This window comes from Lolium rigidum, chromosome 1 (assembly GCF_022539505.1).
Source record: "Lolium rigidum isolate FL_2022 chromosome 1, APGP_CSIRO_Lrig_0.1, whole genome shotgun sequence".
Lineage (NCBI taxonomy): Eukaryota > Viridiplantae > Streptophyta > Magnoliopsida > Poales > Poaceae > Lolium > Lolium rigidum.
The window spans coordinates 246,588,473-246,610,501 of NC_061508.1; the positions used below are offsets into that span (position 1 = coordinate 246,588,473).

The window sequence follows — 22,029 nt, forward strand, 5'->3', positions numbered from 1 at the left end:
CGAAGATGGTGTCTTGGCCAACATGTACAGACTGATCTACAACCTTATTGTCACTCATTAAATGTTTTCTCAACCAACCGCCGAAAGTCTCCATGTGGGCCTTCCTAATCCGGGATTCAGGCTTCCCGGGGTTGTCCGAGCGTAAAATATTCTTGTGTTTCTCAAAGTACGGAGCCACCAAGCTGGAATTGGTCGGAACTGTGTGGTGTGCTTCGGTCGGAGAATGGCCGTCCATACATATCATTGATTTCCTTCCGATCGTGCCTTTTCCACTTAGTCTCCCCTCGTGCCGCGATTGAGGAAGACCAATCGGCTTAAGGTCGGGAACAAAGTCAACACAAAACTCAATTACCTCCTCATTTCCATAGCCCTTGGCGATGCTTCCTTCCGGCCTAGCACGGTTACGAACATATTTCTTTAATACTCCCATGAACCTCTCGAAGGGGAACATATTGTGTAGAAATACAGGACCGAGAATGGAAATCTCATCGACTAGGTGAACCAGGAGGTGCGTCATAATATTGAAGAAGGATGGCGGGAACACCAACTCGAAACCGACAAGACATTGGATCACATCGTTCTGTAACCGTGGTAGAACTTCTGGATTGATTACCTTCTGAGAGATTGCATTGAGGAATGCACATAGCTTCACAATGGCTACTCGAACATTTTCCGGCAGGAGCCCCTCAAAGCAATCGGAAGCAATTGCGTCATAATCACGTGGCGGTCGTGAGACTTCGGGTTTTGGAACTTTTTCTCCGCCATGTTTATTATTCCCTTTATATTGGACGAGAATCCCGACGGGACCTTCATACTCGCTCGGGCATTCAAAAAAGATGACCTTCTCTTCTTTGGTCGGAGCGTAGCCGGCACGACCTTGAAACCGTTCCGGATGCCGGTCATCGTGGTCTTTCAAACTTTGATGGTCCTGCCGTGCTTCCTTTGTATCATTTGACTTCCCATACACGCCCAAGAAGCTTAGGATGTTCACGCAAATATTCTTCGTAACGTGCATCACGTCGATTGCGGAGCGGACTTCTAGGACTTTCCAATATTCTAGCTCCCGGAATATAGATTTCTTCTTCCACATGGCTACGTGCCCGTCGGCTCCCTTCGGAACCGATTGTCCGCCAGGACCCTTTCCAAAGATGACTTTCAAACCCTTGACCATATCAAATCCCTCAGCACCAGTGTGTTCCGCAGGCTTCCGCCGGTGATCTGCCTTCCCGTTGTAATGCTTGCCTTTCTTTCCTACTGGATGACCTTTCGGAAGCAATCGACGATCCCCAAGGTACACGTTCTTCTTACAATTTGGCAAATGTACACTTTCGGTCTCATGTAAGCGGTGCGTGCATGCATTGTATCCCTTATTTGACGAGTCCCGAAAGGTTACTAAGAGCAGGCCAATCGTTGATGGTTACGAAAAGCAACGCTCGTAGGTCAAATTCCTCTTCTTTGTGCTCATCCCACACACGGACACCAGGTCTGCCCCACAGCTGTAAAAGTTCATCAACTAATGGCCTTAGGTACACATCGATGTCGTTGCCGGGTTGCTTCGGACCTTGGATGAGCACCGGCATCATAATGAACTTCCGCTTCATGCACAACCAAGGAGGAAGGTTGTAGATGCATAGAGTCACGGGCCAGGTACTATGGCTGGAGCTCGCTCGCCAAAAGGATTCATGCCATCCGTACTTAGACCAAATCTTATGTTCCTTGCGTCAGCTGCAAAATCTTTGAACTCTCCGTCGATCTTTCTCCATTACGTTCCATCTGCGGGGTGTCTCAACTCCCCGTCCGACTTACGGTCCTCTTTGTGCCATCGCAACAACTTGGCATGCTCTTTGTTCCCGAACGGACGTTTCAACCGTGGTATTATAGGAGCATACCACATCACCTTGGCGGGAACCCTCTTCCCGGGTTTCTCGGCCCTCAACATCGTCACCGGGGTTATCGCCTCGATCTTATAACGCAATGCGGTGCATACCGGGCATTCATTCAAATTCTCGTATTCACCGCGGTAGAGGATGCGATCGTTGATGCATGCATGTATCTTCGTAACCTCTAAACCTAGAGGGCGAGACAACCTTCTTTGCTTCGTACGTAGCGGGCAACTCGTTATTCTTTGGAAACATATTCTTCAACATTTTCAGCAAGTTTTCAAATGCCGAGTCAGCTACACCTGCCTGTGCCTTCCATCTCAGCAAATCCAGTCTGCAGCCCAGCTTTTTCAGACCATCATCGCATCCGGGTACAGCGCCTTCCTGTGATCCTCTAACATGCGATCCAAATTCTCCCTCTCTTTTCAGTTTCGCAGCGTCTCCGTGCATCAGCAATGGTCCGACCAAGATCATCAACGGGATCATCACGTGCCTCTTCTTCACCTTCACCTTCCCCTTCACCTTCAGCACCCTCCATGAAAGTATCACCGAAATGAGCAAGATAGCTTTCATCGATGAAATCATACCCTTCTTCATCTTCTTCCATTATAACCCCTCTTTCTCCATGCTTGGTCCAACAATTATAGCTTGGCATGAAACCGTGCCGAAGCAGGTGCATGTGAACATCTCTTGAGGAAGAGTAACCATTCTGATTCTTACATTTAACAGATGGACAGATAACAAAACCCCCCTGCTCTTTCGCATTGGCCACTACGAGGAAATCTTTCAAACCCGCACTGAACTCGCCGGAGAGTCGGTTACCGTACATCCATTGTCGATTCATCTGCATTATTATAATATAAAATATATAATTAACCATCATGCATTTGTTAAACTAACTAGCTACAAACAATATAAATTAAACAATGAACTACACACACATGCACATTTTATCAACGACACATCAAAGGTTCAAGTTGCTAACCGCGATCGAGGAGGAAAAAATAAATGAGAAAGCTCAAGTGTGGCTCCAACACTTCATATCATGTTTGTTTCATGCTCTTGGGGCATTTCATCAAACACCTTATGTGCATAAGAGGAACCAAAAGCAAACCTAACACCCACTTGTGAAGCTTGTGAAGAGAATGACACCAAATGGCTAAGTGTTGGCTGCTGGGTGGGTATATAGGGGAGGGGCTTTAGTCCCGGTTGGCTTGGCCAACCGCGACTAAAGGCCTTCGGGCACCTTTAGTCGCGGTTGGCCTGGCCAACCGCGACTAAAGCCCCCCACGTGCACCGGCTGGCCACCGAGCGCCCGGGCCCAGGCCTTTGGTCGCGGTTCGCCTCCCGAACCGCGACTAAAGGTACCATTAGTCGCGGTTTCTGCAGCATCGCGACTTATGGGGCTCACCCGAAGCCTGTTTTTCCACCAGTGCGGCATGGAACTTCTTCCTAGCTAGTTTTGTCACGGGTCCTTATTGTGTTCCATGCACGTTTGAGAGATTTCCCATCTAAAGTATTCGATGCGCTTGAGGTGCACGCGCCTCCGGTTATAATTTTTTTAAATAATACTATTTTAAAATAATACACGCATGTATATACTATGTTTATACTTACTCGTCTAAGTTTTCATGAAAGACATGATTATATGTGATCTACATAAAAATGAGAAAATGGAAAATCCTATTTCTTTGAACAGTATAAATCTAAAAATTAGTGTCATTTTGAAATTTTGTCATTTTCTTGTAGGCCACAAACAATCTTATTTTCGGCGAAAACTTACACGAGCAAGTATCACATTATATGTACATGCAAAAAAAATCAATTCCTTAAAACTTTTAAATAGCATTATTTTTCATTTAAAAAAAAACTAGTTGCCCCCACACTAGGTTCCGTTTGCACTTTCCGCCACTTACCATATTACTTTCAAACCAGGTTAGTAACTAGAAGATGCCACCGTTGAGCTTGGACGCTAGCTCTGGGAGGCAAACCGGCCGGTGCCATGGTCGGATACCAGCCTACCAGGCGGAGGCTGGTACCTCAACTCCCGCTGTGTGCCGGTGCGTCCCATACCTCGTGCGGAACGAGAGCGACGCGGCGAGGTCCGGCACCGTCGATTCATACTACCGCCGAATCTGCGCGAAGATTCGGAGTTCGACCTCAACTCCTATAGTTCAATCACGTTCGAGACGTGAGAGTTCGACCCGCACCGCCGAGCAGGGTACATCGGCAACATCGGGTTCTTCAAGCAAGAACTCCTCAGGGCCCGATGATGAGCTTCTTTGACCAAGGCTGGGAATCTCAATGTGAGAATGTTGCGCCCCAACCCAGACCACTAGATGATTTGGTAGATTTCCTGGTTGTGCAACATTAATGCGTGACAAGGCAACTCAGATTTGCATCCAATTTTTTTTGATCAAATATATGTGGAATGGTGGAATCATCTTGGAAACAACTAGTCTTGTAGTGTTTATTTGATTTTTATTCTAATTATTATCATTTGTGTAAAACTATGTTCTATAATACTTTATATTTGTGTCATAAATTTGGATGCTATGATTGTGTAATAAACTATGTACTTTAGTTTTCCCGGTTTTAAATTTTTCATAACTGAAATGTGTAGAAGTAATAAATTAAAAAACACTAAAATATGTGAGGCCATGGATATTTGAAGGGCGCCATTGAAGCCGCTGCCACCCGCAAACGAATCGCAGCCTGTTTCTTATCCGTAGATCGTCGCGGACCCAAACAGATCGAAATGCGGTCCGGAATAGTGGGGTGGCTCCGATGGGAGAAACAAATAACAGGAAGAAGAACAGCAGGGGCAAAGGTAAACTTGGGCAGCCAGCCGGGACAAACATATTGCTTGTGATTGTGATTGGAAGGGTACAATCGGTAATCACGTGATTACCATTATCACGACGCTCCCCATTACAGCTTCCCGTGCCGTCGTAACAATCGCCGCCGGCATGTGAGGCCTGGCTGCTCGAGGCACCAGCCTTGGCCGCACGCCCGGTCGAGCTGCTGCCGGCGGGAGAATCGCTGTCAGCATCCGTGTCCGGCGACATTGCGGGGTTGTCATCGTCACCGCTGGTACCGGAGGAATGGACGGTGATCCAGCTCGCGTCCCAGGTCCAGTCCGGCGCGCCGGCGGCCAGGGCGCGGACTCTGCCGATAGGACCAGCGGTAGCGGTGTCCGCAGTCGTGTCGTCGTCGTCCTCCCACAATGCCTGGTCGAGCACGCTCTTGGGAGACACGAACATCCCCTTCTCGGCGATCCCCGGCACGGAGCTGGAAGACGACACGGCGGCGGCGACCACGAACTCGTGGTCGAGCAGCTGTTCCGCCGTCCACCGCTCCGCGGCGTCCTGCAGCAGGCACCTGCCCAGGAAATCCTTGCCTTGGTCAGACAGCCAGCAGGGCAGCTCCGGCGACTCGCCCGAGAATGCGACGTGGTGCAGCGTCGCCACGGTGCTGGCGAACCGCTGCCACGGCGCGGCGCCGGTGGCCATCTCGATGACCGTGCAGCCCAGAGCCCAAATGTCCACGGCCGGACCCTGCGCCTCGCCCCGCGCGGCCTCGGGCGCCATGAACGCTGGCGTGCCAGTCACCCTGTGGCCGGCAATGCTGCCTGTCCGCCGCGCGCACCCGAAGTCGGCGATCATGGCGCGGCCGTCGGCGCCTATGAGCACGTTCCGGGCCTTGACGTCGTAGTGCGTGACCCCTGCGGCGTGCGCGTCCACTCCCTGACCCCCATTCTTGCGAGACGGTGGCCGAGGAGCCCCTGCCGATCGTCGGTCCCCGCGTCCACTCCCTGACCCCCATTCTTGCAGCCGCCGCAAGAATGGCTTGTGGTCTGCTTCTTGTTTGCGAGTGGACGCAATTGGAATTGGGGACGCGAACAAGCACTAGTCACCACCACATCTCGCGCTTTGTGCGATCGGCTATGTTTATATACTAGTCCTAGCTGGGTACTGGGAGTCTGTGTTGGATAATTAGGTACAATTTCCATGATTAATTCCAGAAAATTAAGCATGACGACAGTAACTACTAACATGTGAAACTCGAACATACTAGATGTAGTGATCAACATGAACAGTAGCAGAGCAAACAGTACAACATCCATCGCTAAACGGATCGAGATATGTCGCACGTACCGATCCGGTGGAGGTGGCGGTGGAGGTGTAGCGTACGATGTCGCAGCAGCGATGACGTTGTTGACGACGGGGACGACGGGTCGAAGTAGATGGCGTTGTAGACGACGGTAGGCAGCACCGCCCGACTTGGACCGAAGACGACCCGTGATGAAGAGCTTGAGCAAGCCGCGCGAGCGCTTCCCAAAACCCAATCCGCCCTCTCCCGTACGAGATCGCAAGGACGAGCGGTTCCGGAGACTCTGCTCTCCCGTTCGCCGATGCACGTCGGCGCGCGGGATGGAGTAGGCTATGGTGGCGGCGCAAGCGAGAGAGGTGGAAACCCTAACTCGTGTATCGATGATTTCGCGGTAGCCGGGCAGAGATTATATAGGCTCGGGAAACCCTAGGCAACGTGGGCCACGCCCACGTCGCACGAACGTTTCGAGTCGGCTACGTGATAGCCCACGATCCGGGAGCGACCCGAACCAACTAACTGCGACGCGTCCGTCTAGGACTCTGTTCGTTTTCCTGAGCTGCAAAAAGTAAGGAAAGTCTCGGCTCGAGGCTTAATCCACTCACCACGAGCGCGGCGCGCGCGTCGTGACGTGTCGAGTCGAGACGAGCGAGCGAGGAGGAGGAGGAGCGCGCGCGTGTAGCACTCCTATTCTCACTCACTTACTAGTGGTGAAACAACCCACCTTATAAGGTGGTCTAACTTCCTCCCAACTTTCCATGTGGGACTAAACTTCCCACCTCTTGCCACTCCCTAGTGAGCTGCCACCAACTTGGGCTCAAACTCACAAGGTCGCCACTAAGTGGGCTTTGAGATTTATAGGGAAAATCTGAAATCTATTATGGGCCACCAAATGTGGGCCCAATATTTCAACAATCCCCCACCAGCATCTCAAATACCCATTTAGAGATTTACCAATACTCACCGCTTGTTTATATACCAGATGTTTCAACGGAGACCGTTAAGTTGAACTTCCGCCTAGAACCTTAAGCTACATCCATTCACACTTGAACAATGGACTAAGCCTTGAATTGCAAGTTTTGCGTGAACAGGGTTTCACTCAAAGTCATACCGACATGGCGCGAGCCTACCCCGCGGTGAAGCATATGCGTCATACTTCGGTCTCTTCATGAGTTTACTGAGATCACTCATAGATTGCACGTTAACAATCGGACTCATAGGTGTTATTTCAAGAATGCTCGTAGGACAGATCTGCTAAAATAGCCAACATAAACACATTAAGGCTTGTTGCCAACCCGCTTACAGAATGAGAGTGTGCATCTTCACAGAGAGGGTTACATACTCTCCTCAATTAACCACTAGTTTGTTCTTCCTGTGTCCTAATTCACGGATCTCCGATCACAAAGGTTGGGTTACCACTATGGTATAACATCAACGGGTCTCAAACCCATCTCCCTCGATGCACTTTCTATCACATTACGTGATAGTCCCTTTGTAAAGGGATCCGCTAGGTTTTTGTCTCGTTTGAATATATGTAACGCTTATTACTCCGGAGTTTCGCAATTTCCCGACGTACTTCAAACGTCTCTTGACATGTCTTGATGACTTCGCGTTATCCTTAGAATTGTTCACTTTGACAATTACAGCTTGATTGTCACAATTCAAAAGGATTGCCTGAACAGGTTTTTCAACCACAGCAAGTCCATCAAGAGCTCACGCAACCATTCCGATTCAACAGCTGGTTGTGTCTAAAGCAAGAAGTTCTGCTTCCATAGTTGACCTCGTCAATATGGTTTGCTTGCAAGATCTCCATGATACTCGCGCCACCTCCAAAGGTAAATACATACCCACTTGTGGCGTACGTATCAGCTACATCCGAGATCCAATTCGAATCACTATATCCTTCAAGCACAGACTGGGTGCCCCGAATAGTGAATCCCATAACTCATTGTACCACATAGGTAGCGCATGACCCTATCAAGTGCATGCCAATGATCAGCACTCCGGGTTTGACATGAACCTACTCAACTTGCTAACAAGCAAAAGAGATGTCCGGTCTAGTCGCGCTCGCTAAGTACATGAGTGAGCCAACAATCCGAGAGTATCTCGCTTGATCTACGGCAATCCTCCGGTTCTTGCGTAATGTCACACTCGGGATCATAAGGTGTTGGAGAAGGCTTGCTATCAATATAGCCGAACCGGCTCAAGATCTTCTCAACATAATGGGATTGTGTTAGAGTAATCCCACTCTCGTTCTTAATAAGCTTGATGTTCGAATCACATCGCCTTCTCCCGCATCTTTCATATCAAAGCACTTTGACAAGAAAGACTTGACTTCGTGTATTACTTTCATGTTTGTACCAAATATCAGAATATCATCCACATACAAACATAGTATAACACCTTCGCCCCCACCATGGCGATAGTAAACGCACTTGTCAGACCTCATTGACAACAAAGCCTACGTAAGTCAAAGTTCGTCAAACTTCTCATGCCATTGCTTAGGTGCTTGTTTCAGTGCCATATAAAGATTTCAAGCAACTTGCACACCTTTCTTTCTTCACCTTTTACTACAAACCCATCAAAGCTGATCCATATAGATTTCCTCTTCCAACTCTCCATTAAGAAAAGCTGTCTTTACGTCCATTTGATGAACGATAAGACCATAGGAGGCAGCCATGGACAAGTAGTACTCGAATGGTGGTAAGTCTAGCGACGAGTGAATAGGTGTCGAAGTAATCTTCGCCTTCTCTCTGAGTGTAGCCTTTAGCTACAAGCCGCGCCTTGTACTTCTCAATAGTACCATCAGGTCTTAGCTTCTTCTTGAACACCCATTTGCAGCCTACAGGCTTGCATCCGTGGGGTTGTTCTGACAACTCCCAAGTTCCATTAGAAAGAATCGAGTCCATCTCATTATGGACAGCTTCTTTCCAGTCATCCGCATCCGGAGATGCATATGCCTCCGCAATGGACGTGGGAGTATCATCCACAAGGTACACAATGAAATCATCACCAAAGGATTTTTCAATCCTCCGTCTCTTGCTCCGTTTAGGAGCTTCATTGTCATCCTTCTCAATAACAATCTCATGTGATTGTTCAAAATACTCATTAGATGTACTAGATTCAGGAACTATCTCAGTAGAAATTCTAGCAATGCTATGCATATCTTTCATAGGAAACATATTCTCAAAGAATGTTGCATCACGAGATTCCATAATAGTATCAACATGCATATCGTGTACTTCGGATTGAACTACTAAAAATCTATAGCCTACACTCCGCGGAGCATAACCTAGAAAGATACAATCCACTCGTTTTTGGTCCGAGTTTGCGCTTCTTAGTAATTGGAATATTGACTTTCGCCAAACATCCCCATGTGCGCAAATACGAAAGTGATGGTTTTCTCCCGCACCACTCCTCGTAAGGGGTTTTATCTTTATTCTTGTTAGGAACTCTATTCAGACATGACATGAAGTCAACAAAGCCTCCCCCACCATGCCTTTGATAAACCAACAGTGGCTAACATGGAATTCACCAAGTCGGCCAGCGTGCGGTTTTTCCTCTCGGCAACCCCGTTTGATTGGGGCGAATAGGGAGGCGTCCTCTCATGAATAATGCCATGTTCCTCACGTAATTCATCAAAGATTTTAGGAAAATATTCGCCACCACGATCCGACCTAAGACGCTTGATCTTTCTCTCTAGTTGATTTTCAACTTCGGCCTTATAAATTTTAAAGTAGTCTAAAGCTTCATCTTTAGTTCGCAACAAATAAACATAGCAAAATCTAGTCGCATCATCAATCAATGTCATGAAATATCTCTTTCCACCTTTTGTCAACACACCATTCATCTCGCATAGATCGTAATGTATGAGTTCTAGAGGTGCCAGTTTCTCTCCTCGGCCGCCTTGTGAGGCTTCCGAGGTTGCTTTGATTGCACACAACTATGGCACTTAGAACCTTTGGCAATGGTGAAATTCGGAATTAAACTTAAACTCGGATAGCCGAGACATTAAACCAAAATTAATGTGACATAAACGAGAATGCCAAACACCGGTATCATCACTAACATTGCCACAAATATGGTTCACGTAACTTATTACTGAAATCGTAAAGCGAAAAGCGGAACAAGCCTCCGCACTCATAGCCTTTACCAATAAATTGTCCAAACTTGGAAACAACTACTTTATTCGACTCTAAAACAACCTTAAACCCATCTCTCGCATAGAAGGGAGCCGCTAACGAGATTCTTGTTCATAGTAGGGACATGCCGCACGTTCCTCGCCGCACGATCTTCCCCGAAGTGAACTTCGCATCTACCGTGCCAACACCACGAACGAAGCATGTGACCCATTCCCCATCAAGACGGAAGAATCCCGGCGACCTGGTAAGAAGTGAACATGGATATGTCAAGCACACACATGAACATTAGCACCCGTATCAATCCACCAACATGGAGATTGAAATACCGAAAGAACAAGTAAAGAGATTACCGTACCCATCAAGCATTGCTAGCGGTCACCGTGTTGACTTGCCTCGCCTTTTTCTTGCGGTCCGCCCTCTCTCGGACAGCTCCTTAGAAAAGTGGCCAGCCTCTCCACATGTAAAGCAGCTCATATCTCGCTTTGTTTATCATCTTCTTCTTCTTGAAGGTTGTAGTCTTCATAGGCTTATTGAAGGAGGGCTTGTTATTCCCTTTGTTCTTGCCGTAGGGTTTCTTCCGCACCATGTTGGCGCTAGACTCGACCCTCTCCTTTCTCGCATTATCCTTAGCCCGAGCTTTCTCCTCAACATCAAGAGATGCTATCAGATTTTCAACCGATATCTCCCTGTCTCTTGTGTTTGAGAGTTGTGGCAAAGTTCCTCCATGAAGGGGGCAACTTAGCGATGATGCATCCAGCCACAAACTTGTCGTGTAAGGCACACTTAAGGAGTTCAAGCTCTTTCGCAATGCACTCGTATCTCATGAGCTTGTTCGACTACGTAACGGTTGTTAACCATCCCGATGTCATGGAAGCTCTCCATGATGTACAGCTTCATCGCTCGCATCGGTTGCACCGAACTTAGCATTCAAGTGCATCCCGTGAGCTCTTTACCATCCGTTATGTGCATGTACACATCACACGTACGATCAGCAAGAATACTTAGAACACATCCGACGAAGAGATTATTGTTTTCCTTGAACTTGTTCTCGATCTTGGTCGATATAGTTCCTTCAGTGTAAACCATCAGTAACTTCGAACACTTTCGATGAGTAAGCCGTAGCATGGCCTTATACTGCCATCTCTTAAAGTGCACACCGGTAAACTTATCCGGCCTCGGTGCATCAAAGAAACCAGCCATTGTTAACTCAGGAAATTGCCTACAATTAGGTTTTTGGATTGTTGGATAATTAGGTACAATTTCCATGATTAATTCCAGAAAATTAAGCATGACGACAGTAACTACTAACATGTGAAACTCGAACATACTAGATGTAGTGATCAACATGAACAGTAGCAGAGCAAACAGTACAACATCCATCGCTAAACAGATCGAGATATGTCGCACGTACCGATCCGGTGGAGGTGGCGGTGGAGGTGTAGCAGACGATGTCGCAGCGACGGTGAGACAACGTTGTTGACGACGGGGACGACGGGTCGAAGTAGATGGCGTTGTAGACGACGGTAGGCAGCACCGCCCGACTTGGACTGGAAGACGACCCGTGATGAAGAGCTTGAGCAAGCCGCGCGAGCGCTTCCCAAAAACCTAATTCGCCCTCTCCCGTACAGGATCGCAAGGACGAGCGGTTCCGGAGACCTGCTCTCCCGTTCGCCGATGCACGCCGGCGCGCAGGATGGAGTAGGCTATGGTGGCGGCGCAAGCAGAGAGAGGTGGAAACCCTAACTCGTGTATCAGATGATTTCTACGGTAGCCGGGCAGGAGATTATATAGGCTCGGGAAACCCTAGGCAACGTGGGCCACGCCCACGTCGCACGAACGTTTCGAGTCGGCTACGTATAGCCCACGATCCGGAGCGACCCGAACCAACTAACTGCGACGCGTCCGTCTAGGACTCTGTTCGTTTTCCTGAGCTGCAAAAAGTAAGGAAAGTCTCGGCTCGAGGCTTAATCCACTCACCACGAGCGCGGCGCGCGCGTCGTGTCGTGACGTGTCGAGTCGAGACGAGCGAGCGAGGAGGAGGAGCGCGCGCGTGTAGCACTCCTATTCTCACTCACTTACTAGTGGTGAAACAACCCACCTTATAAGGTGGTCTAACTTCCTCCCAACTTTCCATGTGGGACTAAACTTCCCACCTCTTGCCACTCCCTAGTGAGCTGCCACCAACTTGGGCTCAAACTCACAAGGCTGCCACTAAGTGGGCTTTGAAATTTATAGGGAAAATCTGAAATCTATTATGGGCCACCAAATGTGGGCCCAATATTTCAACAGTCTGCAACTACAAGGCTAGCAAATAGACCGGTGGTGAGGCTTGCGGGAACGACGATGCTTTGGAAGGTTAATTGTTGGCTGTCCAATGAAAAGCGGTCCGACCTGGCCGTCCGAGGAGATTCGCCATTTGGCAAAACGGGAGTGACCATTTGGGGGCTGGGGTTTCGGCCATCCTACTCTAAATCTGCCTGCATTCTTTTTTTTTCCCTCTCTCAGTTTCATATTGGCAGCACCTAACCATCGGTACAACGGGGCACACTGCTATGCTGGACATCAGGTTTTTATTGGTGCTGCTTAATCAATAATCATGGGAGGGGGACACTTGTCGTGGAGAGCGTTTTTGCGTAAGGTTTTAAAGCATTGTACATGGAAGCCACAGAGAAAGTACCATTTCCCGTAAGGTTCCAACGAAACACATCAGACCCATGCGTCAGAATCTAGATGTTGTACCAAACCATTCCATTATGCTTGCCTTCGATTATGCTTGCCTGGGTCCAATGAGTGTGGGAAAGTTTCCAACACCTTAGCGACAGTCTCACTTTTGTGCTGAACAATATTATTGTACAATGCAGGGTAATGTTCTCGGAGCGTGGAATTACCTAGCCATTTATCTCCAAAAAAACGAATCTCTGGACCATCCCTAATATAGAAAGATCCATATGGGAACAAGTGCTTCTTCGTCGCCATAAGACCCACCCATAAATGAGATTCCCCAGGTTTCCAACGAACCTAAGACGACATATTTGAGCCAATGTACTTTCTCTTTAAGAGGGTTTGCCAAATTCCATCTTCTTTTAAGTAACTAAATTCAGATGTATCTATACACAAAATAATATCTAGATACATCTAAATTTAGACATACTTGCGACATCCTTTTATGGATAGAGGTAGTACATGATAAGGAATAAAAGTCATTGAAGATGTAGGTAGACAGTTAAGTCTATCCTTTAGCTAAACTTTGAGAAATTTTGCCTTCTTTGTAAATTTTGAGAGCTTTCCTTCCTCTTTTATAATTAGTGTTCTTAGAGCATCTCCACCAGCGGCTCCAATAGTGTCACCCTAGACCTAGCTGCTGACTTGTTTGAGTTTTTGTTTGTTTGCAGTAGCCAATCAAGAAAAAAAATGTATAAGCTTCTTTGTTTCCATTGTTTAGCGACATAGGACTAATGGACTTCGTGTTGAAGACTTTGCAATGATAACTTAATTAGGTTTAGTTCGTAGATGTAGATCGACATTTAAGTCTATCCTTAAGCTCAAGTTAGGGATTTTTTGCCTTCTTTGTAAAATTTTGAGAACCTTGCTTCTCCTGTTGTAATTAGTGCTCTTGCTATATTTTAACATAAAAAAAATTGGATTTAGGTTGCAAAAGTCATGATACTTCCTTTACAGGTACTTTCGTTGATAAATAGAGCAATTTAGCCTGCAATTTTTTTGGAGCAAATCAAGTGGTGTAATACTACCTTTTAAGCACTGGTATTCCCTACTTTCTATTTACTTCCATAACAGGAACAAGCATTAACAATGGAATATAACTTGATCAGAATATGCAGGAAGAGTGGAACTGGTCTGCCACCTACCTCAACCAATCGACCGACGCGAAGAAATGAAGGATTAGCTACGACAACACAATCTCTATGGCTGTAATTATGTTTAGTTTATAGATGATAACAGATAAACGTCATTAAAGATGTAGTTGGACAGTTAAGTCTACACTTAAGCTCAACTTTGGGAAATTCTCCCTTATGCCTAAAATTTGAGAACTTCCATCTTCTGCTGTAATTAGGCTCTTACTACTATATTTAGGAGTAATGCCGTAAAAACGGATATAGGTCCGATGCTTGTTTTATAGGTACTTTCGTTCATAAATGGAATTTAGTTTAAATTTTCAAAATTTTCTGTACAACTCCAGTGAAGGAATATTTCTGTTTTACATATGAGGATGCCCTATTTCATATTGCTTGTTCAGAATCTGCAGGGGGGATGGAAGTGGCCTGCCACTTACCTCAATCAATCGATCGACGCTAAGAAATAAAGGATTAGCTACCATTACAACCTTTCTGACTCCCCAACTGTACTGCTAGGACCAATGAACCACTCACCACCAGTTTGGAATCGAATACTGGTCTTCTCCACCCTGAGTCCCTGACGGCTCACGCAACGGCATTGCCTTTAACTCGTACTTTCAGTGACATAATAATTGAGGATTGTTAACTGTTTCCCTCCATGGAAAGCATGCGTTTTTTGCTCCTGACTTGATGCACGGCCGCAAGAACACTACTACTAATACTATTGTGATGCTCGTAGTGCTGTACCTTCTAGCTTCTCCGCAAGGTTTTCCTCCGGATTGGCCGCTGGAATCGACCTTTCTCATTTAACTTGAACAAGCTGTGACTGGTGGCAAAGCCACATCTATTGTATAAACCATGATGCATCTTATTCCTTCACCTACACATGCGTTCCCAATTCAAGTTGATCGTTCCCAATTCAACTTGATCTGTTGTCCCTTTCAAATCCAACCGTACTCGAAAGACATCGTCCCCAGCGTTAGGCTTGAGGAGGATGGTGGTCGTATCGCCGCACCTGTCATAGTACCGCGCACGGAGGAAGCTGGCCATGTCGTTGCCACCGTCGTAGTATATATTGTGCATGTACAATCTCATAGAATAAGTGGACAAATTTTCTCCACTTGTCCTGTAGATGTTTTGATTAATTTTCTTTTCATTTGTATTGGCGATTCATAAGTTAAGTGAAATTATTAGGTTAGTTGGCAATGTAATCTTATGTAAGATCATATATTATGGAATAGATATCTCGATAATATTGAAATTACTGTATTGATAGAAGAATTGACCTCTTTATCATGGATTATTGATTGTGATTAACTTTGGTGCCGTAAAAATCTATCAACGTTGGTATAAGTTCGTGCCGCAACTTATATATGCATGGCACTAAATAATGAGTCATATGTTAATGGATCGAGGCGTTTTAATTTTGATGCCGTGTACGAGAATGCGTGGCGTATCATGATGTGCCAAGTGAAAAGAGCATCTGATATGCTCCCTAACGCAGTTTTCTCTGGCGCACATTTTTTGCCATGCTAGCGTGAGCGTAGCAATTAGGGGCGGACATCGCCGTTTAAAACCGCCGCAGCCCAGGTGTCTTACTGTAATATCTATCCTTAAGCTCAAGTTTGGAAAATTTTGACTTCTGTGTAAGTTTAGAGAACCTTCCTTCTTCTGCTGTAATTAGGCTCTTACTATATTTTGAATTAACGCGGTAAAAAATGGATCTTGATGGCAACACTCATGATGCCTGTTTTATAGGTAGTTAGGTACTTCCGTTTATAAATGGAATTTAGTTCAATTTGCAAATTTTTACTGACAACTTCAGTGATGGAATATTTCTATTTTACATATGAGGATGCCCTATTCCATAGTGCTTGTTCAGAATCTGCAAGGAGAAGAAGTGGTCTGCCACTTACCTCAGTCAGTCGATCGACCCTAAGAAATAAAGGATTCGGATGCGTTTGGCAACAACGTTTTTTCAAAGTATTCTTGGTTTCTGAAAATACCATGGTATTGAATATTTTGAGGCGTTTGGTTTCAGCAAAAACTACAGTTTTCTATACTTTTTTTCTTCAGAAAACTGTACTATAAAACTGCACTAATTTTAAAGTATAGAAAAAGGAGGTTGAACCTTTTTTCTAAAACTGAAGTATTTGTTGGCTAGACAGAAAATACTATAGTTTTACAATATTTTAATTTTAGAAAAACTTGAAGGCCAAACTGAGCCTTAGCTGCCACAATGCAATCTCTCAGAGCCCCCTAACTGAACTAACTGTACTGCTAGGGCCAACCAACAGTTTGGAATCGAATCCTGGTCTTGTCCATCCTGACGCCTCACGCAATGGCAATAGCATTGCCTTTAACTCGTACTTTGAGTGACATAATAATTGAGGATTGTTAATTGTTTCCCTCCATGGAAAGCATGCGTTTTTTTGCTCATGATTTGATGCACAACCGCAAGAACACTACTCCTACTACTAATACTATTCTGATGCTCCTCCGGATTGGCCGCTGGAATCGACCTTCTCATTTAACTTGAACAACCTGTGACTGGTGGCAAAGCAACATCTGGTTGAACACATCTTTCTCCCTTGCCCCAATGGAAGAATTGCGTGGCAAGACTCCCTCTTTTCCTTTTCCTTTCTAGAAGTAACCTTTTGGTCTTTCCACTCAAAGAGGACTGCTCATGATTATATAGAAATTGCTGCTTGATTCTTGGACACAGTGTTTGGTTTTCTTGCGATTAATTTGCATCACTAATTTTCTCGACCAACCGCTTGCAACAACATGATGCCGACACTTCAACTAGTTTGATTTCCTCTTCCGAGCACAAAACATACTAGCTAAAACTTGACTCGGTAGGGATACTGTAGACTAAAGATGGCATCGCTTTCGATCGAAAGGTATTACTACTTAGTAGGCCCGGCCATTTGTAAAGCTCGTGACAATGACTGTTTATAGTTTCAGCATCCTGTACAATTCAGAGCTCGTTAATTAATTCAGATTCTTCATTCTGCAACCGACAATGTTTGAAGAGAAACTGTTTTCAGTGACCAGACCATCACAACAGTAGTTTTCTTAGGTCGCGAAGAAATTACCGGCGTGGCATCCTTAGTTAGGTGTACAAATGCAATGCTTTCATGAAGAATCGCTAGCAGATATCGTCCCGATTTGCTCAATGCGGTTGTTGCAGCGGCATCCTCCGGCAACTTTTTCAGATCAAAATGCTGCTACGTACTGGTCAGCATTTTCAGACCGACGCTAGAGCAGTTCAGGTGGAGTGTCGCAATACTAATGTCCCATGATCTGATATTCTGATTAAGCAAATAGAAAATCAGGACACGATATATATATTTCGCTTTCTTTTCAGCAACCACTCCGCGCGCGGGGGACCTAAAACTATGCCCGCCACCTCCAGTGTATCAAATCGCAGCTCGATCTGCTCAACAATAGCCATCCTCCATCAGCTGATCATTCATGCCCACCATTTCGGAAAACAGAGGAGATCAGATGCATGGATGGATCACCAGCTGCAAAGACCGATGGTCGATGGACGGATGGATGATTAGTTAGTGCGCACGCGGTTCTTGGTTTAGAGTCCAGTCCAGCTGCGACGTCAAGCTAGCAGTCGATCACGAAAATATTGTCGGGAAGAAAAACGTGGGCGAGCAAATTAAGCAGCTGGGGGACGTACGACATGCAGGAATGAATGAGCTCTATATATGCGTCCTAACGAACATACGATCTGGCTGTGGATCTGCGTACTGGAGTCACACAGCCTGCACGTACCTTCCATTCCCCTTTGATAGCAAAACTGATGGACCCCTCATTTCAACGCTTCAACTAATGTAAAAGAAATCTAGAACCTTTGCACAAACATAAAAAATGGTTTGCATCTGTATATGTTTTTTTAATGGATGCACGCAAGGAATTTTATATATGAAGCATCAATGGTTATGAAAAATAGTATATGTAGTTTCAGAAATTCATCTTGGCTCCCGGGAGCATTTGCTCCCGGATTTTTGGGGAGCAAATTTGGTTTTTCAAAACTTTTCAAAAAATTCTGAAAAAAATCATGCACGTACCTGACCATGGCACGCACCACCTTGTGAAATGTCGCTGCGAAATGTCATCGTATGCGTCCTGGGCAAAAATGACAAATTTCCAGATCTGAGATTCATATTTTTGGATCTCATTTCATGTCAGAAATTTGTCATTTTTGTCCAGGGCGCATACAATGACATTTTGCAACGAAATTTTACACGGTGGTGCGTGCCATGGTCAGGTACATGCATGATTTTTTCCGGAATTTTTTGACAAGTTTTCGATTTGTTTTAATTTTTTGAAAAAACCGGGAGCAAATGCTCCCGGGAGCCAAAACGCCGCTCCCGTTTCCGTTTTACAAATCAATTATTACTGACATACTAAAAAAATCATAGGGAAATAATCATTCATCCCAAACTCATGATATTTCTGTTGAATCTTTATAGCGTATAACTTATGTATGAACAATTTATGAATAGGTAAATCCTATAAAGCATTAAAAATATATATTTTTTGTAAGTATAATTATTTCCTGTGATCATTTTAGTGGGATACAAGTATTTGTGCTAAAGTATAAGTAGGTTTATAGTAAAAAATTGATGATACATATCGAATGTTTTCTATAACATTCTAGAGTGCATCCAAGTATTCTTTTTTTGGACATTTTGAATTTTGACATGCGAGGCTCAACTACTGTTTTGCCGTCAAGTGGGCTAATTGATTCATTAGATAATCAAGTGGCGGAAATCACAACAGATTAGAATAATACCTGGTGAAAACCACAAAAAATCTGTTGAAGTAGTGTTTTGTGCAACTCATGGAGCAGGACATAGTGGAATATGCAATCACCTCCGAAAAGAAGGTGCATGATGGAGATGTGTGGGGGTGACGATGGTAATCGACATTCCTTTTTTGTTGTTCTGTCAAGACGTACGTCACCTGTAGCGTGTAATTTAGATTATAGCCTTACACGTACGTGAGTTCATCCAAATCTCTTTTGAACATACATGAAGGGAAGCAAACTTAGTGGCTCATAAATTAGCTAGATTAGCTAGGAATTCTCCTCTATCTGTTTGGTTCGATGATCCTCGAAGCTTTATCTTACAATTTCTACTAAATAATGTAACTCTTGTGTGCAGTGAATACAAAATGATTAGGTTTTCAAAATAAAAAAGAGTACTATTTCTATTTTTATAAAGTATTAATAATTATAAAAAGCTTAAAATAATAAAAATTACAGGTATTTGGATGATCTAGCGATGACTACAAACATTAGTGTGAGCCGAAGACGCGGCGCCATCCATGAGCAAATCTTATCATAGTAGACAAACGGAAAGTCGTGATGTAAAGACCTCAAACGACCAACGCGCTAGAGCCATGATACGTCCCAAACGTATCTATAATTTTTTATGTTCCATGCTACTTTTATGATGATACTCACATGTTTTATACACATTATATGTCATTATTATGCATTTTCCGGCACTAACCTATTGACGAGATGCCGAAGAGCCGATTCTTTGTTTTCTGCTGTTTTTGGTTTCAGAAATCCTAGTAAGAAAATATTCTCGGAATTGAACGAAATCAACGCCCAGGGTCCTGTTTTTGCACGAAGCTTCCAGAAGTCCGAAGAGGAGACGAAGTGGGGCCACGGGGCGCCGCCACAGTAGGGCGGCGCGGCCAACGTGGGGGCCGCGCGGCCCTGTGTGTGGGGCCCCCGTGACGCCCCTTGACCTCGCCCTTCCGCCTACTTAAAGCCTTCGTCGCGAAACCCCCGATACCGAGAGCCACGATACGGAAAACCTTCCAGAGACGCCGCCGCCGCCAATCCCATCTCGGGGGATTCGGAGATCGCCTCCGGCACCTCGCCGGAGAGGGGAATCATCTCCGGAGGTCTCTTCATCGCCATGATCGCCTCCGGATCGATGTGTGAGTAGTCCACCCCTGGACTATGGGTCCATAGCGAGTAGCTAGATGGTTGTCTTCTCCTCATTGTGCTATCATGTTAGATCTTGTGAGCTGCCTATCATGATCAAGATCATCTATTTGTAATCCTTCATGTTGTGTTTGTTGGGATCCGATGAATATTGAATACTATGTCAAGTTGATTATCAATCTATCATATATGTTATTTATGTTCTTGCATGCTCTCCGTTGCTAGTAGAGGCTCGGCCAAGTTGATACTTGTGACTCCAAGAGGGGGTATTTATGCTCGATAGTAGGTTCATGCCTCCATTAAATCCGGGACGATGTGACGGAAAGTTCTAAGGTTGTGGATGTGCTATTGCCACTAGGGATAAAACATCAATGCTTTGTCTGAGGATATTTGTGTTGATTACATTACGCACCATACTTAATGCAATTGTCCGTTGTTTACAACTTAATATTGGAAGGGGTTCGGATGATAACCTGAAGGTGGACTTTTTAGGCATAGATGCATGCTGGATAGCGGTCTATGTACTTTGTCGTAATGCCCTGATTAAATCTCATAGTACTCATCATGATATTGTATGTGCATTGTTATGCCTTCTTTATTTGTCAATTGTCCAACTGTAATTTGTTCACCCAACATCTGCTTATCTTATGGGAGAGACACCACTAGTGAACTGTGGACCCCGGTCCTATTCTTTACATCTGAAATACAATCTATCGCAATTGTTTTTTACTGTTCTTCGCAAACAATCATCATCATCCACACTATACATCTAATCCTTTGTTTACAGACAAGCCGGTGAGATTGACAACCTCACTCGTTACGTTGGGGCAAAGTACTGTGATTGTGTTGTGCAGGTTCCACGTTGGCGCCGGAATCCCTGGTGTTGCGCCGCACTACACTCCGCCACCATCAACCTTCAACGTGCTTCCTGGCTCCTACTGGTTCGATAAATCTTGGTTTCTTTCTGAGGGAAAACTTGCTACTGTACGCATCACACCTTCCTCTTGGGGTTCCCAACGGACGTGTCGATTGCACGCATCAAGTCACAATTATCACCAATGATGGCAACCGTATGCCGGAAGAGACTGACCTAAAACTGCACTGACAAACACAAAAATTGACCAGATTCTAGGAAATTCGTCGGGCATATGACTCCACGCGCCCTCCACCGACAGTAGATGCACCACCAAAGTGACAACAAGACCGAGAGGACCTTATTCTGACTTCGATATGTTGTCGCAGCCTCACCATCCTGAAAAATACATTGTAAAGCAACCTACCTAAACAAAGAACGGAAACCTCCCGTCGGCGAGAGGTCATGATCCGTCACACCTCAAGGTTCTGAAGGCCACCGGGGTGCCGCGGGCGAGGAGAACGGAACCCTAGATAGGTTGTGTGATAGCCTATGCTGGCCTCACGTACACGGTGAGTGATTGTGGCACTAGTAGAAAAAGGGGCTTTCGTCCCGGTTCGCAAGGGCTATTAATCCAGGTTGCGCAACCGGGACTAATTATGCGCGACTAAAGGCCCCCCCCTTTAGTCCCGGTTGCTTACGAACCGGGACTAAAGGCCCCGCCACGTGGGCGGCTGGCATGCGCCGGGGCGAAGGACCTTTAGTCCCGGTTTGTAACACGAACCGGGACTAAAGGCTATTTTGAGTTAATTTTTTTAATTCATTTTGGTTTCTAATTATTTTTCACTCCTTTTTTTTCTATTTTTTCAGAATTTCTACTATTTCAGTTATTTGCATACTTTAGTCTCTATCTCTAACTACACTTATCTCTAGTCAAATTACATACTCGTGGTCAAACTTCCCGCTCGGTCACCCATCCTCCCACTACTCTAGCACTAGCACGCTTAACTTCTGAGTTCCATCCCGTTCGGCATCCAAGTGCTTCGCGCGCATGTATGTGATAGTAGTATCATATCAATCCTATTAACATGTTGATCGATGTCATATTTCTTTATTGTTTGAATTTCAAATAATTCTTTTAGTAAACAAAAGTAATAATGTAATAATACTCTTGAATAAATAAATAAACATTAACTTTTTAATTTGTATT

The 22,029-nt window shown here is 45.3% G+C and overlaps 1 protein-coding gene across 1 annotated transcript; it reads right to left on the bottom strand.

The window, feature by feature from the left end:
* Window positions 1-4,484: 4,484 nt before the first annotated feature.
* Window positions 4,485-15,036, bottom strand: LOC124657164 (probable serine/threonine-protein kinase DDB_G0278901). Its single transcript, XM_047195766.1, has 3 exons — window positions 14,944-15,036; window positions 4,586-5,788; window positions 4,485-4,490 (listed from the first exon to the last, which is right to left on the bottom strand). The coding sequence occupies exons 1-3, from the start codon at window positions 15,034-15,036 to the stop codon at window positions 4,485-4,487; spliced, it is 1,302 nt and encodes a 433-aa protein (XP_047051722.1).
* Between the last annotated feature and the right edge of the window lie 6,993 nt (window positions 15,037-22,029).